Source organism: Lonchura striata, chromosome 4A, assembly GCF_050655825.1.
Source record: "Lonchura striata isolate lonStrDom1 chromosome 4A, ASM5065582v1, whole genome shotgun sequence".
Classification (NCBI taxonomy): Eukaryota; Metazoa; Chordata; class Aves; order Passeriformes; family Estrildidae; genus Lonchura; species Lonchura striata.
Genome location: NC_140742.1, coordinates 16,466,428 through 16,482,485, shown reverse-complemented (window position 1 = coordinate 16,482,485; position 16,058 = coordinate 16,466,428). Strand labels below are relative to the sequence as shown.

General features: G+C 46.1%; 2 protein-coding genes across 4 annotated transcripts in view; one reads left to right on the top strand and one right to left on the bottom strand.

Moving 5' to 3' along the window:
- C4AH8orf48 (chromosome 4A C8orf48 homolog) overlaps nucleotides 1-16,058 on the top strand; it is a 429,052-nt gene that overhangs the window by 11,667 nt on the left and 401,327 nt on the right. The window lies entirely within an intron of this gene.
- LOC110467886 (vascular endothelial growth factor receptor kdr-like) overlaps nucleotides 1-16,058 on the bottom strand; it is a 124,613-nt gene that overhangs the window by 59,982 nt on the left and 48,573 nt on the right. For all 3 annotated transcript variants that reach the window (XM_077786582.2, XM_077786581.2, XM_085570745.1), the window contains exons 5-9: nucleotides 12,511-12,670; nucleotides 11,101-11,237; nucleotides 9,525-9,684; nucleotides 8,649-8,766; nucleotides 6,234-6,409 (exon numbers count right to left, since the gene is read on the bottom strand). In XM_077786582.2, the coding sequence (XP_077642708.2) occupies nucleotides 6,234-6,409; nucleotides 8,649-8,766; nucleotides 9,525-9,684; nucleotides 11,101-11,237; nucleotides 12,511-12,670 (751 nt within the window). The remainder of the gene's footprint in view (nucleotides 1-6,233; nucleotides 6,410-8,648; nucleotides 8,767-9,524; nucleotides 9,685-11,100; nucleotides 11,238-12,510; nucleotides 12,671-16,058) is intronic.

Genomic DNA, 16,058 nt, shown 5'->3' with positions numbered 1-16,058 from the left:
CCCACAGCTGCTCTCAGGTGGGTGCACGGCCCTGTCCCCATGGTACCTGTGAGGAAACAGCTGAAAACAGTGCCCAAAATCTCTCTGCCAGACACCACAGCCAGGAATAGAATTAGGGACAGGATTGTGCCCCTGCCTAATCTCCAGCTGCTCCACTGTGACCCTCTGGAATGGGCTGGGAATGCCAGGGCTGGGAGAGAAGCAGGCACTTGGATCCTGGAGGAACAAAAATTAAGAAAAATCACAGGGAATCTGATCTGCTCCACAAGGAGTTTTGGTGTTAAAATAGCAGTGCAGCTTGGTTTGTAGTGCCATATTAATTAAAATAAAATAGCACCTAGAGGTATGGAAACAAAAGGCATCCATATTCTGACTTTAGTTACAGACATTTCAAAAATGCCACTTAAAAAAAAAATCAGGATTGACTGAGGAGGACCAGCCAGGTGTCAGTTTAATGACTCGGGGAAGCAAGTGGTCTTACTGCAAAAAGGGGGCAGCTGAGTCTGGGCAATTGGATTACACAAATGATATCAGAGATTCACTGTTAGTGGGAATTGGGGAGCTGGTGACTTGTACTTAGAGTGGGTTTTTCTGATCTGTGGATGTCTCTCTCTTCCTAGAGCAGGAAGAAATCTCTTTTCCAGTGCTCTCCATGAGCTGTCATTCACCCCCAATGCAGCTTTGGGGCAAAAAAAGTGGTTTCTCTCATCTGTCTTTCCCAATCTTATTTCTTACAGAGTTCAGAAGGAAATGGGTAATAAAGAACTGCTCATTTTAAGCAGAACAGGCAGTTTTTCAGGATTTTTCTCTCCATCCCCTTTGCCTGCTTTCCAAAAATCAGTTATGTACCTGCAAGGTTGGCTGAGGGACAGCATGGGAAGCACAAGCTGCCACTTCCCCCCTCACTGTGGGTTTTAGGGGCTGTCAGACCGAGCTTGCTGCTGCAAAGACGTGACTTGAATGCTTCAGATCCTTCTGGCAAGCTCCAGCAGGCCCCCACCTTCCTCTTCCTAAAATTGCTTTGGCCACTTCCAGCAAAATGAAAATAGCTCATCTGACTTTTTCATCAGGGGCTCTCCTGGGAGCTGCAAGTGTACAGGTTGGGATGATATCAGGGAGAAAACTCTTCAGGATTTGTTCGTAAATGTGCAGGAAAGGGTTGCTGCAGCCTCCTTTTGCTGCTGCATTTTTCTTTCATAAATTCCCCAGAAAAATTTGGTTCTCTCCTCCTGTGCCTGATGACTGAGGCTGGAAGCATGGACTGGAGCACTGTGTCCTGCATCCATGGGCTACAGACACTGCTTCCAGAACCCAGGAGGAAAGCAAAGCCTTGGACTTGAAAACACTTTGGAACAGTGGCTGGATGGGTTTTATTTTGGGATTTCTAGTTTAGCTCAGCTGGCTCAGGAGGTGGAAAATTCGATTTTCTGTTTTGACTTCTGAGTGGCTCCTCCTTCAAGGAGCTGGGCAGGAGCTGGATGTGCTCCAGAAAGGAAACCCAGCCCTGGCAGGACCCTGGGGAAGGGACAGCATTTGTATGGCTCAGTCCCTCAGCTGAACATCAGCTGGATTTCACCAAGAATCCAAAATCATTCTTTCTCAGTGTTCAGCTCAGGGATTTCAGTGACCCTTCCACACACAAGGGACTGTGGGATGTCTCCTGCACTGGCTGGAGCTGAGATCCTCCACCCTAAAAGCAATTTTCCTCTGCCCTGGCATAGCCCAGATGCATTGAGCTCATCCCCAAGGCTCCTTCCCCTCTCCCTTCTCTCTTCTGGGGGAGGTGATGGGGTTTTGTTCTCTACCACATATTTCTTGGCTTTTGTGGAGATCACTGGGGACTCCTTTGATGTCCACTCATCCCTTACAAGCCAAGGAAGGTCAGGCACAGAATTGCCTTTGATTTTTAAACCAAAATATGAAGAGCTGGCCTGACTGCAGAGTAGGCCAGTGTGCATCATTCAGTGCTGTGGAGCTGCTCCTGCCTGGTAACAAATTGAGGTGTGACCAGTACCCTGCACCCCTTTTGTTCCAGCCCTTCCCAGGAGAGGGGGAATTTGCAGGAGCCTGAGTCTCTGCTGCCTGCTGTGGAGGTTATTTCTAGCCCTTAATCCTGCTTTTCTTACAGATACAACACAAGCTTGGGGGATCAAGGACTCTACGAGGGAATGAAACTTCAGTTGGCTGGAGCAGCTGGAACCCAAAGCAATATTTGCTGGAAGAGCCTTGAGGGAGCACAGGAGAGAAACTCTGGGACAAAGAAGAAAGGCAAAGTGGTGAAGGAGCTTATTCATCCCACTTTTGAATTAACTCGTGCTTCAGTACTCTCCTCACTCCCTAGGTGGTGGCCAGAGCACGCTGGCTGCTCCAAAAGGGCTCAGCAGGAGCCCTGATGGATGCAGATGAGTTGGACAAGGGTGAGGATGAAACACAGTCTGCTTGGCCAGAAATAGATTTGAGGGCGTTGTTTATGTTTAGTTCTGAGACTGCTTTGCACTCCAGCCTGGAATAACTCTTTTCTCCCACATTTCTCCTCCTTAGCTGGCTCAGATTTTGAGCCACCAGCTGTTTGCTAGGATTGTTCCTTCTCCTTGCTCCCTCCCTTCCAAATTCTTCAGGACATTATTTTCTTGAAGCTTTTCTCAGTAAGAATTTAATCAAATAAAACAAAACCACAGCAACCCGCCGCTTCTTGGGCAGTGTTTGATGTGTAAATATGTAAAGAAGGAGTGTTTTGAAAATGCAATCAGCTACCTCCTGGGGACCTGAGTCCTACAATGAGCCAAGGTGACTCCACATGGAGATATGTGCTCCTGCAAGAATAAATTCCGGCTGCAGGGGTGACCAGAGGCACAGCTAAGCCACTTCTTACAGAGGCATTTTTGGAATAGCAGCACGATTCTCCTCCAGGCCAGGCAGCTCCTTGCTGGACCTTTTTCTCTCATTCCCACCCTGCAGCTCTGGAGTTATTTGCCCATTTTGCTCCTTCTCCACTTGATCCCTCTGCAGGTACTCCTCATTTTTGTGGCCAAATTGAACTTTGGGGGAAATAGCTCCTAATGTTTGACTCATTCCTGTGGAGTGAAACACCCTGTGCCCACAGTGGGGCAGAACTCTGGGATTTCTCCCAGTCAAATACCCATGAGGTGACTCCAAGGAAAGCTTCAGCAGTGAGGTCAGGAGAGACACTGCCCACAGGGCTCAGGCAGGGCACTTCTGATCTTGTTCTCATCCTGCTTAAAGGGTTCTCCTCTGCTGCCATTATTAGTGAATAAACTCACTGCCAAAATTAATACAGAGCAATCTAAAGGGCGAGCTCTGCTGCTGTTTATACTTTGTTTGTGCAAAACAATTCACAATAATTTAAACTTTGAACTTCCTCTGCACCCAGCACAAAAATGCAGCTGATGGCTTTGTCACAGCACACTGAGTGCCAGCTGAGTACCTGGGGCACATTAATGATGGATTGTTGTGAAGAGACTCTCAGAAGAGGGGGCTGTGTGATTACTGATCATTTCTGCATTGCAGTGTCCCCATGCAGCAACAGAAAACATTCAAATGGCATTTCTCTCCTCATTCCAAAGTCTGCTTATGTAATTTTTCCTCTTCTCTTCAATAGTGTGGATCAGAACTCACTCCCTTTCTTAGATTCACCTCTGAAATGAAAGGCTGGCCCTGGATTTGGGGAGCAATGCTGTTATTCAAACAGAAATTGCTCTTCACTCTCAGGGTATGTGGTTATTACTCAGCAGGAGGTTTATCAGGTGCAGGCTCCACATTTTAGACACAATGCCAAACTGATACTCCATCCAAGTGGACTGATGTGTCCACTTGAAGCCCAAGAGGATTTTCCCATCACCTCCACTAATCCCTGTGTTCAAATCCCATCTTCAGTAATTGCAGGCTGCCTCTGGTTCTGAGCAGAGACATTAATCACACCTCCAGCTCAGAGGTGGTTTCTTTCAGATAATCCCTGCAGAAAGGGGCTACAGAGTGTGCTTTGGTCTCCTTCTCTTGTCTCAGAGTCTGCTGAAACTCCAAGCAATTTAATATATTCAGGTGTGATACCCAGGTATAAGTCATGATGGCTGGAGATAAAGTGCCAGGTTATTTGTGGAGAGTTAAGGGAGGAATTCCAATCTGCTTTCACTTTGGAGCTTCAGAGTGTACTTGAAAGGAACGCCCAAATCTGAAAAAGCAGCTCCTGAAAACGCTGTCCCTGCCCTCTGATGGGAAGCACAAGAGAAAGGGCATTTTGGAGCAGCTTCAAGAGCCCATTTTGCCCTTTTAGGCTCTACCCACATGAATCTCAGTAAAATGAGTCTCTCCTGGGCTGAATGCTTCACACAAAGCACATCAGGGTGGTGCTGCAGGGAAGAGCCTGGCAGGGATGGCAGGGATCCCTGGGTGCTGCAGGGATGGCAGGGATCCCTGGGTGCTGCAGGGATGGCAGGATTCCCTGGGTGCTGGGTGCCAACCCTGCTGCAGCCAAGCAAACCCTCCCTGTCTGCAGCCTCAGCTTCCACCCACGGCACCCCGGGCAGGTCTTTCCCTGTTCTCCTCTCATTCCCTGACTTCCTGTCACCAGAAAAGGGACACTTGTGGTTTTCTCTGTGGTTTTCCTGTGCATCACCATGGGACAGCTGGGGACACCCCTGCAGCTGCTGGACTTTGAAGAATGGAGGGGTTGCAATTAAATAATTACTGCTGATGAAGCCTTTGCTGGGCTGATCCCTGGAAAGGCTGAGGATGAGCAGCACTGTGTGAGGGATGGGATGCCCCAAGCTTGGACACAACATGAACATGAAAAGCTTGTGCTGGTGTGGTTTCATCCTGAAATAGCCTCTTGCTGATAGAAAAAGGCTCTGTTTGTTTTTGGTTGCCTGTTTGGGGAGCGGCGGCTCCTCAAGGAAACGCTCCCTTCTGCACGCAAACAGCAATATTTACCTTGACAAGATAGTTTATTATCTTTCTTAATTTTCTCTTCCTTTGAAACGTTTCCGTTCTCTGAAGAGGCAAAACCATTGTGTGGAAAAACAATCTCAAGTGGACAAATTATGCAGCTTAACACGTTCCTCCTGCTCAGCTGAGCTGCAGGACCTGACCATGAGCATGTTCTTGGCTCCCTCCTCTCCTAAATTACCCATTAATTTATGTCTTATTTCAGGTTTTTAAGCTATCATATGTTATTTAAAATTTTTAATAGGTCACATGCACTTAAGTGACAAGTTCTCTATTTTTTAGGCATTCTTCCTTTCTGAAAGGTGAAATGAGAAAAACACAACCGCTGGAAGCAACAATACATAAGTATATAAAAATTGGACAATTGAGAATAGTTTAAGTGTAAAGAGGGTAAGAAGAATTCACTCCAGTAAAGAGGGCAAACCTGTTTCAGTAACCACTCACTGCCCAAGTGGAAAATATAAAGCGAAAGCAGAGCTAACTTTTGCTGACCTCCTACTTGGCCTCATAATTCAATCTCTGTTGCCAAATTCAATGGATTAAAAGAGGCAGTGGATGTGCAAAGAGACAGTGTGGCTCTGCCCTGCATTATCCACCCAGGCAGGCTAATAAGTGGCATTCCAATATCTATTTTCCCTCTACGGCATGTGAACCTGCTTCAGTGCATACCATGGCTTTCTTCAAATTCCCCTGAAAAAGAACTTGTCCCTCAAATGCTGCCAGAAGAGAAGTGACAGAACAGAAATTACAGAGTTAGAAAATGGATCTGGAGCAGGATGATGGACAGACATAAAAGCCAGGGCAGCTCCTCCAGTTCCTTCCTTCAGCCCCACTGGGACCCTTCCTGTCCCAGCAGATGTTCTCCAGTGCTTTGCCCAAGTTGCTTTTAAATCTCAAGGGATAAAACTTCCAGCCCTTCTCTTGGGAACTTGTCCCAAGACCTCTCTGCTCAATATCCTCCCAAGCTGCTGTAAAAATGTGATGTTTGTGCCCTTTCCAGGCATTTCCACCTCCCTGTGTGGAGCTGGCACTCAGTGCTGTGGCTGTGGGAGGTGCAGTGTCCCAGGGGAAGGGACTTGCAAGACTCAGGGTCACACCAACTTCTCAGAGCAGCTGAAATGAGGGCTTCAGTGCTTCCTGAGGGATGTGATGATCTCTGGGCAGTGCTAAACCCTGGGAAGCGCCACCCATTCCTGCTGACTGGCGCAGCAGGATCACACAACATGGGATAACTAACCCAGCAGAAGGAATTACACACAACAAGTCCTTACCTGTCACCACCAGCTGCATGGTGAGGTTTTTGTAGAGGCCGTATTTGGGGTTGCTCAGGACCATGGTGTAGTTCCCAGCATGTTTTGGTCTCACATCTCGTATTCCCAGTCTGTATTTCAGTGGATCTGGCTCATAGCAGGTGTGGTTGTCCTTGATCAGTTTGCCATCCTTGTACCTGTTTGGGAAGTTCCATCAAGGCTTGTCAAGTCCCTGTCGACCCTCAGAAACCCTGTCACCCACATTAGAGGAATGAAGGGTCATCCCAGCACAGGAAATGCAGGTCCAGAATCACTGCTTGGATTGGATATTTATTCCTGTTATCCTTCCACACCAGACCATCTCCAGTGCTGTGGGATGGATTCATTCCACACAGGAAAAAAAGTGGTTTATTTTATTTTATCTGAATGAACAGTGCCTCTCACATGCTCAACTATGATCTAAATGCCCCCAAGTGAAGCTGGATGGGCAACACCCATTGTGGGCAATCATGGAATAGCAAAATGTGTGTCACCAGTTTAAAGGAAGAAATTAATTCAGCAAAATTGTCTCTCAGGATGTCTTTGTGGGCCTTTACTGCTTCTGTAAAAGTTAAACTCTGTAACCTAGAGAAGGCTGGTCCATAGGGAGGTCAGTGAGGAATTCCCAGCTTGGAATATTCCCTCAGGGCAGGAGAGCAGCATCTGCAGGAGAGGCTCCTCGTCACTGCTCACCCCACACACAGGTTTATGGTTAGGAAATAGGCCAGGCTTTGCCACACACGGAGCTTTGGGCCTGGTGGAAGGAGGCTGGGGCATCTCCCACTGCCTGAGGATGCTGGAAACTTCCTTTGCAGTCATAAAAACAACCATTCTGAGAGACCTCCAACATCAACAGCTGGGGTTCCAAGGGAAGGCAGCTCTGGTGGTCCCAGGCAGCCACCAAAGAGCTGCACGCTGAGCCCAGGAGCAAAGGCTTGGCAGGGAGAAGGGGTCAGTCCCCACTTCAGCTCCCAAAACATCCCCATCCCTAAATAACAGCAGCAATTAAAAACACCTCCTGGCACTGTTTCACTAAAATTAGAGGATTTCATGTTATTTCACTGCTAACAAAATGCAGCAAGGCCAGCCCTGAGCATCCTTTTTCTGCCTGCCAGGCTCTCAGCTGGCCCAGGGCAGGTGCTCCAGGGAAATGCCATATTCTCTGCCAGGACAGGCACACCCCTGCCAGCTGTCCCACAGGATTTAATGCAGTTAAAGATGTAAAAGGCACTGGATGGGGTCATTAAAGACAGAGCAGGAGAGAGGAAAAGTGATGAAAGGGCAAAGAGAGACTCAAATATCTCCTGGAATTGCTGTTGGTTGCCTCTCCTGTTTAGCAGATCTATTGCACTCCTGGTGAAGCCTTTGGTCTGCTCAGGAGGATTCAATGCAAGGATCTGCTGGCACAGGATTGGAGGACATTATTTAAAAGTTCTGGAAAGAAACAATTTCTTATATTAAAAATAAATATCTTTTTCCTGTTAGCCCCTGTTCCCTTGCAGGCTTGATCACTGCTGCTGGGGGTAAGCAGGAAACCCTTCCCTGAGAGCTTTCTCCTTGGATCTCCGAAATCACTCTGTGTCCAGGGAAAGTGAAACACACTTTTTTTTCCTTCAGGGACATTTTTTGCATGGCTAGGAAAAGAACACAGCCTGGGTGTGGGAAATGGAAAGACAGAAACTTCCACAGACACTGAAGGGTTTGATTTGCAGCCTTGGGAGAAGCTTGGATTGATGTAAAAATAAAGTACACAGACATTAAGCAGAAAAATTATAAACTTATGTTTCTATAGTTGTAAGTAAGAATATGCCTTAAGTAAGTAAGAAACTGTATTGGGTGAGATGGTGAAGGGTTTATAGTGTAGTAATATAATTGTATAGAGTAAGCTGAGAGTTTAGATGTTATAATAGAAGCATCTGTGTGTACTTTCATCCACTGAATAAAAGTATCCACAGTGCAGCAGAAGTGAGCAAAGGTGATAGGTTAGAAAGCAAAATAAACTTTGTGCAATTGTCCATTGGATCAGAAAGTTCTATATTGTCTTGTAACAAAGAACTTGTGACTATTGTGAGCGGTGGCCAACTGCTTGCTCTTTATATCTCATGGCCTTTGAGACTGATGTTGATGTGAGCAATAAATCGTTTTTAGCCCAACTGTGGTCCCACCCCTTCAATTAAAGCTGTGATGATAATACCTGGGAATGAGGGGTGGCTGGCCCAGGCTCCCAGAGCTCAGGAGCCCAGAGCAGAGCCACAGCTCCTCAGCTGAGCTCAGCCCACAGCTCTGAGCACTCCCAGCTCCCATCCCTGACCTGTGTGCTGAGGAATGGTGGTGATCTATTCCAGACAGGATTCCCAAAGGAACTCAGGCATTCCTGCTGTTGCTGGGGGCACTCACCAGGTGACAGTGGGCCGAGGAAAGGCATCCACCTTGGCAGCCAGTTTCAGGGACTTGTGTCCTGAGGTAATCTCGTAGTAAGGCCCTTTCTTGTGTGAGACCGTGATGTAGGGCTTTTCTGGGAAGAGAAATGAGCAGGGAGACTTGGAATGGCAGCTCTGCCACAGCACAGAGCTCACACCTGTGATTGCTTTGTTCCCACATGGGTTTTTTTCCAATACAGACCTGCACAGAACCAAATGGTTCAGTTCCCTCAGCTCCCCCATGCAGCCCAGCCATGAAGGGCTGCTCTCACATGAAGGAATTCATGTGGAAAGCCAAGGATATGCATTTGCATCACCCCTGGATTGGTGTGGGAAGTGCCTGGGGCATCTCTTGTCCATGTGGAGCCCACAGGACGAATTTTCCAGGGCCTCAGCAACCACACTTGGTGCCAGCTTTTTCAAACAGTTCAGCTCCCTCAAACATCACAAAATCCCAGACTGGTTTGGGGTTGGAGGGACCTTAAAGCCCATCCATTCCCACCCCTGCCATGGCAGGGACACCTCCCACTATCCCAGGCTGCTCCGAGCCCCAGTGTCCAACCTGTCCTGGGACACTGCCAGGGATCCAGGGGCAGCCACAGCTGCTCTGGGCACCTTGTGCCAGGGCCTGCCCACCCTCCCAAGGAAGGATTCCTTCCCAATATCCCATCTAAATGTACCTCTTGAATTTGTTTGAAACATGGGAGCTGACTCTCATTGACTAAGTAGAGGTTATAAGTGGCTGACTTTCTCCCTAGTGCCATTTCAATGAACAGATTTTACAGCCTGGCATTATCCTCTAAGCTGAACACTGCTGGTTCCTGGTCCATCCTGGTTTGGCTGCAGCACTCACCATACACGGTGACAGTGACATTGGCTTCCAGCCTGGTGGCATTGAATGTCCTGCAGATGTACAGGCCCCCATCTTCCATGGTGACATTTTCAATTATCAGGCTGCTGCCGACTTTGTACACGACATCACTCTGGTCCATTGTTCTCCTGGGGTGAGGGTGCTGGGAGTCACAAAAAACAGGGTCAAAAAGCAGCCTAAACTGGATTATTGTGTTCACCCTTTCCAAGGCTGCCAGTAAAAGAAAGCAGTGATTCCTATCAAAACAATCACATCTCCCCATCACTGAAATAAATAATATAAAAGGCAGATCAGCAGGAAGAGCTCTTGTGTGAAGTTTCATTATCAAGTCTAATAAGAGAGAGAAGCAGAGTGGAAATGTGGCACTTTGTATTGAATTCTGGGCAGGTAAAGAAGGGGATGCATCCCAGCCCTTCTGCAGGACCAAATCCCAGCTGCTGGAGGGTCAGAGCTGTGCTCCGAGGGTTTGGTTTTGAGGGTTTTAAAATTTATTTTGGTCACAGTCAGTATTTTTTCTGTATTAAAAACCTCCTGCTTTCTAAAATAAATATATTATGACAGAAATATAATATATTATGACAGCCAAGTGCCAATGCAAATTCCTGGGGAATTTTAGAAAACATTATCACTTTCGATAGGATTTTTGATCCCAGAGATTTGGCCAGGAAGTTTTACATTTATAATGTTAGAAATATAAGGAGAGTTCATAGGAAAACTAATATTTTCCACCATATGGAGTTCAGGAAACCAAATTCATTCAGTAAAACTGTAGTGCTTGGACCTCTATAAATTCTATGCTATATTTCCTGTAGTTTCCTCACTGAAACAAACTCAGACATTCTTTTTTTTTAAGGAAACAAATAAAAATTAATCAGTTTTTAGGAATCACATTTTACACCTTCCCAAAAGGCTTATATGCTTCTTTACAAGGAGTATTTTGCTGAACTAAAAAGAAAAAAAAAAATTTTAATTCTCAGCACCAAACAGACCCAAGAATAGACTCTCTGACAAATGAACCGATTTGGGAAATGATTCCTCTCTGTTGTTTTTTTTTTTTTTTTTTTTTCAGGAGAAGTGAGAGGGTTCGGCACTTCAAATGTTAAGTCTCTTACTTCTACTTCAAATTTGGCACTAACAGAAAGCTCAAGACTCAGAATTTACATTTCATTTCTCGGGGATGATTTCCACAGGTTCAGCTGTGTTTTCCTGTGCTTTTTCCTACTTCATAAATACCAAAATAGATGGGGAGATTGACAGCTTACAACCTGCATTTCAGACTTGTCACTTTGAGACAGCCAGGACAGAAGGAATGAAGGAGTTTTTCTTCCCAAAAAGAAGGAAACACTCCTGGCTTTTCTTGCCAGGGTTTTTTTAGTGAGTTTGCAGCTTAATCTGCAGGTTCAAGTAGGGCAGAGACATTTTAGATTCATCCAGACATAAAGTTCAGTCAATGATAGGCTTATAAATGGTTGGATAATTTCAGAGTAAGTAATAATTAGGTTTTCTCAGCCCTGTGGATTTTGGGAAGAGGGGGAATACAGGGATTCCATGCACTCACTGTGCCTCGGGGACACGTCCAGATGAACTCAATGCGCCCGTTGATGAAGGTCTCTGCTTTGCACTCCAGCTTGAGAGTTTCTCCAACCAGCAGCTTTCTGGCACTTGCCTTCAGAGCCAGGTTCTGTATTCTACCCTCTGCAATGGAAGAGGCAAAGCTGTAACCAGCAGCACTCCCTGCATCAGTCTGGGATGCACCAATGTATCCCTGCTCCCATGGACACAGTCAGGAATGGCTGCTCTTCCACGTGCCACAGCTCCAACCCTCTCATCAGCTCCACAGAAAAGAGTTTCCAAAGGTGACTCCTCCTTTGGAGGGCCTCAGAATGAGAGGATCCTCTTTTGCTGGACATGAGATGTGTTTCTTCTGCCCTCTCCTGCCCAGCTCCCTTTCCTCCCAGAATGGGATCCCCAAATCCCCCAGTGGAATCCCCAAATCCCCCAGTGGGATCCACAAATCTTGCTCTTACACATTTATCAATGACTTGAATACATCAGCTCTGAACTTTCATCAGTTTTTGGTGCCCATACCAAAACCACACCTGGCCACTGACAGTAACACATAACAAAAAGGGATTTCCTGGGTTCTTTTGAGCTGCAGACGGATGGCCTAAGAAGTTTTGTAGGTTTGCATTCATAATTTTAATAAAGAATTACTCCAACAAGGAATAAAAAGGAGAAAGAGAGAGATTTACAGGACTTCTATTTGGCTGCCACGCAAATTTACAAGCCTGTTGTTCAAGGCTGAGTGCTGACTGTATAGAAAGATGTCATGAGCTAATGGGAATGAAGTCCATGTAAATAGAAGATATATGAGGAGATAAAGAACATACATGGAAAACAAAAGAAAAATAAATTCTAATTGGTTTCATATAAATGCCCAGCACTCAAAAATTTAATGTTTAGTTGCTTCAAATTCAGATTTTAATTATGAGCTGAAGCTCAGCAGTAAATCCAAGGGAAATGGTATAGTAAATCACCAAGAGAAAATCTATAAAAAGCAAAGGTGTGAATTATCAGTGTAGTGAGGTTTTTCTACGATGATCACACGTGGTTAATGACCAGAAGCAAAAAGCAAGCTGCTGTTTGCTTTGTCCTGACCCAGCAGTTGTTTTAATGTAAATACAGTTCAATCCAAGCAAACAAAGCCTTGGTGGGGTTTGAATAAAACACTCCTGTTTTGTACCACCTCAGCACTTGGTCATTTTTCAAAACCAGGAGTGGCTCCAATCCAAGTTCTATTGAATAAGGGAAAAAAAAAAAAGGAAGAACAAGTTTACTTTTAGCATTCCAGCTTGGACTTGCTACAGATGCAGCCCAGGGAGATCTATCAGACAGAACTGAACCTAAGCAAGGAATGGCACCCAGGAGCTGCCAGTGACTCAGGCTCTGTGCCCTCCCTGGCACTCACCCAGCCTCTGGGCCATGTAGTAGGAGTTGAAGACGCTGCCGTTGACTTGGGCCGAGCACGTGAGGATCCCAGAGGGCACGAAGGAGTGGGAGGGGATGACAAAGCCTCTCTTGGGGTCCCACACCATCTTCCTGAAGTTGATCTCTGCAGAAGAAGGGTACTGCAAGGGAACAGACAAGGAGTGAGAATCCCATTCCCCTCGGATTGCTCTGCCTTAGGGACAGGGCAGGGCTTTGACCTTCCCCCGGGCTTTGGGGTCTCTGTGCACACAGATCTGCAGCAGCAGCAGTCTGAGCAAACAGAAAAGCCCTCTTATATGCCCATCTTATATGAATTTTGGGGTGTGATCTTTTCGGAGGTATTTCCTCCCAGTGCCACATGGAGCTACCACAAATTTTCCTCATTGTACTTTAAAAATATGTGTCAAGTGAGACTCTCCCAAAACCAGAATTATTCACTAACTCACCTGTGGTTATCTATGAGTTCTGGTCTGTGGGCACTCCCCAGATTCTCTCTATTCCACAGAAGGTGGGGAGACACTCTCAGAGCACCCCATGGATTTCCATGGAAGCAGCCTGGGTGATTTAGGAGTGTAAATCACAGAAATAAAGGGACTAAGGCACTTTTTGTCCTAAATTCACAAATACTTATAATGTTCTGAGATTCTTTAAAAAACACTTTCAGCTCTTCTTATGAGGAAGAAGTGAGAATTGAAAAGGCAAATGTGGAAAACAAACCAGAGCAAAAATTTATTTAATGAGAATGAACCCTCCTTTGTCTACCCTTGGACAATATCAGTGTTGAGCAGCTTGGCTTTTGTTGAGGGCAATAATCAGTTTATTGTTATTATTAACACACAGGGAAATCCTCTATTTGCTAGAGGAATGCAACTTACTTTCCAAAAATTTTGAAAATCCTGGATTATGATGCACAAAAAATTATGTGAAATTAAAAGACCTCCCTGAAATGCCCCATTTCAGGTGTGCAGGTGGGGGAATGGAAGCACAGGTAATTCTGGCTTTCCCAGCAGGACACAGGGAAGCTCTTTAGGACTGAGGATGCTCTTTGGGAGTGTTGACAACACTTCTGCCCAAAAAATGAAACGTTTGGGCAAACCTCAGTGTGCCTGAAGTTACCTCATGTTAATTAACTTTATTTGCTTTCCTCCTCCTCCTCCTCATATCCTGGCTGCTCAAAGGTGAGGCAAGGGGAAGTTCTTTTCAGAGAGACCCTGCTTTAGCTTTGGGAGCTAACAAGGGACTGAAGGCAGGAATTTCACCCCTGATGGAACAGTTTTGCTCCCATCCCTGCTGTGTACAGCTCCTGTTTGTCTCCCAGCAGTCAGGACTCTAGTTTGGCAGGGCAGCTAAATTGGATTCAGTTTAAACAATCCTCCTTTTCCATACAACTTGAAGCTTGGGGCTCTGGACACACAAGTGACCAGGCTGGCCTTGGTTTGGGTCAATTGTTACAATTCCAGCATGGACAAAACCCAAAGGAATTCTGGCTGAGGAGTTGGTGATGCTGCATGGGGAAGAGAGGACAGCCAGACAGTCGCTGTCTTTTGGAGCAGCATTTGTTCTGACAGCAGTAGGAAACAAGGATCTCTTGTAAATGGTTTTGAAATAATCAAGCTGTGGCATCTCTGTTTAGAACCATGAGGAAAAATAGGAAAAATTACAGAAAGAGATCTGAAACCTGAGGCTTAATCATGCTTTAGCACTCATGAAGGTCAAAGCTGGAAGTGGCAAATGCACACTGAACCAGATGAGTGACTAAACAAATCTGACATGACTGAAAAAGCTTTTTTTGCCCTGAATTAAAAATCACATTGAGCAAAATTAAAAGCCTGAGCTATGTGTCTTAAGCATGAGTTTATTAATAACAAAGATGCTATATTGAGATAGCTGGGATCTGCTTAGTATAAGCAAGAGATACCTTTCTCTGAGCATGTTTCAAGAGAGTGCAATGATTTAAAAGTATAATGGTAACATAAGGAACTTAATTTATGGTGGCAAAGAGTCCATTTTCCACAAGAATAATAAAATGTGATAAAGCTGAACTTCAGGGTTTGGCAGCTCTGCTCCCCGATGCCTGGGGGAAGGGGGAAGAAAATATAACCCTACTCAGGAGGCCCTTTTCAACACCACACACAGATTAAACATCTTCATAAAATATTCACAAATACCTACTTAAACAATCAAACAAAAAAGCGTCAATGCTGCTCGAAGGAAATCACAGTGGCTTTCCTCCCTTTGAAGTGTTGTCCTCCCTCTCCAGTTGTCTCCCGGAGATTAAATTTGGAAGGAGAGGATGTTCTAAATTTGTCTGATGGCCTGACTCACCTCTCCTCCCCCATGCTCACCTCCGCCCCTGTCCTGCCCTGCTTCCTCCTGGCACAGGAGCCGCCACTTCGGCACTGTGGTGCTGCCTTAGGACTTCAGCTTTCATATCCTTCCAACCCTGTACTGCATTAGTGTAAAACTCTAAACTCTATCTAGAGTGTGAGTTAACTGTATTCACATTTTGGTCAGACAAAACAATCCCTCTAGGCCTGAGATTCAAGGATACTCTACTGCATCAGGCCCTGAAAAGTGTCAACAAAAGTGAATTGGGGGGGAGCAAACAGGGGGAATATGACTTCATTGCCTGAAGCTGTAATTAGAGGATTAACCCCTGATATGTAAATGGACTAAACTTATAATTGTCTGAAAAACTCGTGACCATCGTCCATCCTGGGTGTGTCTTTGGCTTTTCACTGCCCAAGGCGAACCTATTGAAGGCCTTTAATAAATACCCACTTTAATCTCTTTATCTTGTCTGGGCTCTGGTCCAGGCAGGCACTGCAAGGCATCAGTGGGATCCCAGCCAGCTCCACAGCTGGATCCCGGAGCTTCCCGAGGTGCCACCATCCCAGTAGCTCCCAGCTCCTTTGGGAATCTCTGCCCTGAGCCCCAGCTGCTCAGTCTTGGAGGGGGAAACCTTCTGGGGACAGCTTTTTGTGGGAGAGATTTAGGTGTAGATTTCATTCCAGCAGCCAGGCTGCAGTTTGTGTTTGGAGAAATGACTGGGATTTAGATGGGAAGCAGGAAAAGCAGGGCTGCCCATCAATAAAAAACGTGGAGATGGGAATTCCAAGGCCACCCTGATGCTGCCAGGGTCATCAGCACTGCTCCAGCCATGAATTTGGTGAAGCAGGCTCAAATCAGAGAGGGATGTTTCATTTTTGTAGCCAAGGAGGAAGGTGGTAACACTTGTCCAGACTAAAATGATAACTGGAGAAGAGCCTCTTTCCCCTCTTTAATCGCTGCTGCTGAAATTTAACATTAGAGATCTCCAAAGCCAAAAGGCTCCTGCTGTCCCTCTGCACCTCTACGGGGAGCATGCTATGGGTCCCAGCAGGAGCTGGAGCCCTGTCCCAGTCCCTCATGGTTCCTTGTGCTGCCTCCCAGGAGAAGGGGACATCGAAGGCATGGAACTGCCACGAGGAGCAGAGGTGCTTAGACCCCTCTCTGCCATGTCCAGAACAGCCTCATCCCTCACAGTCC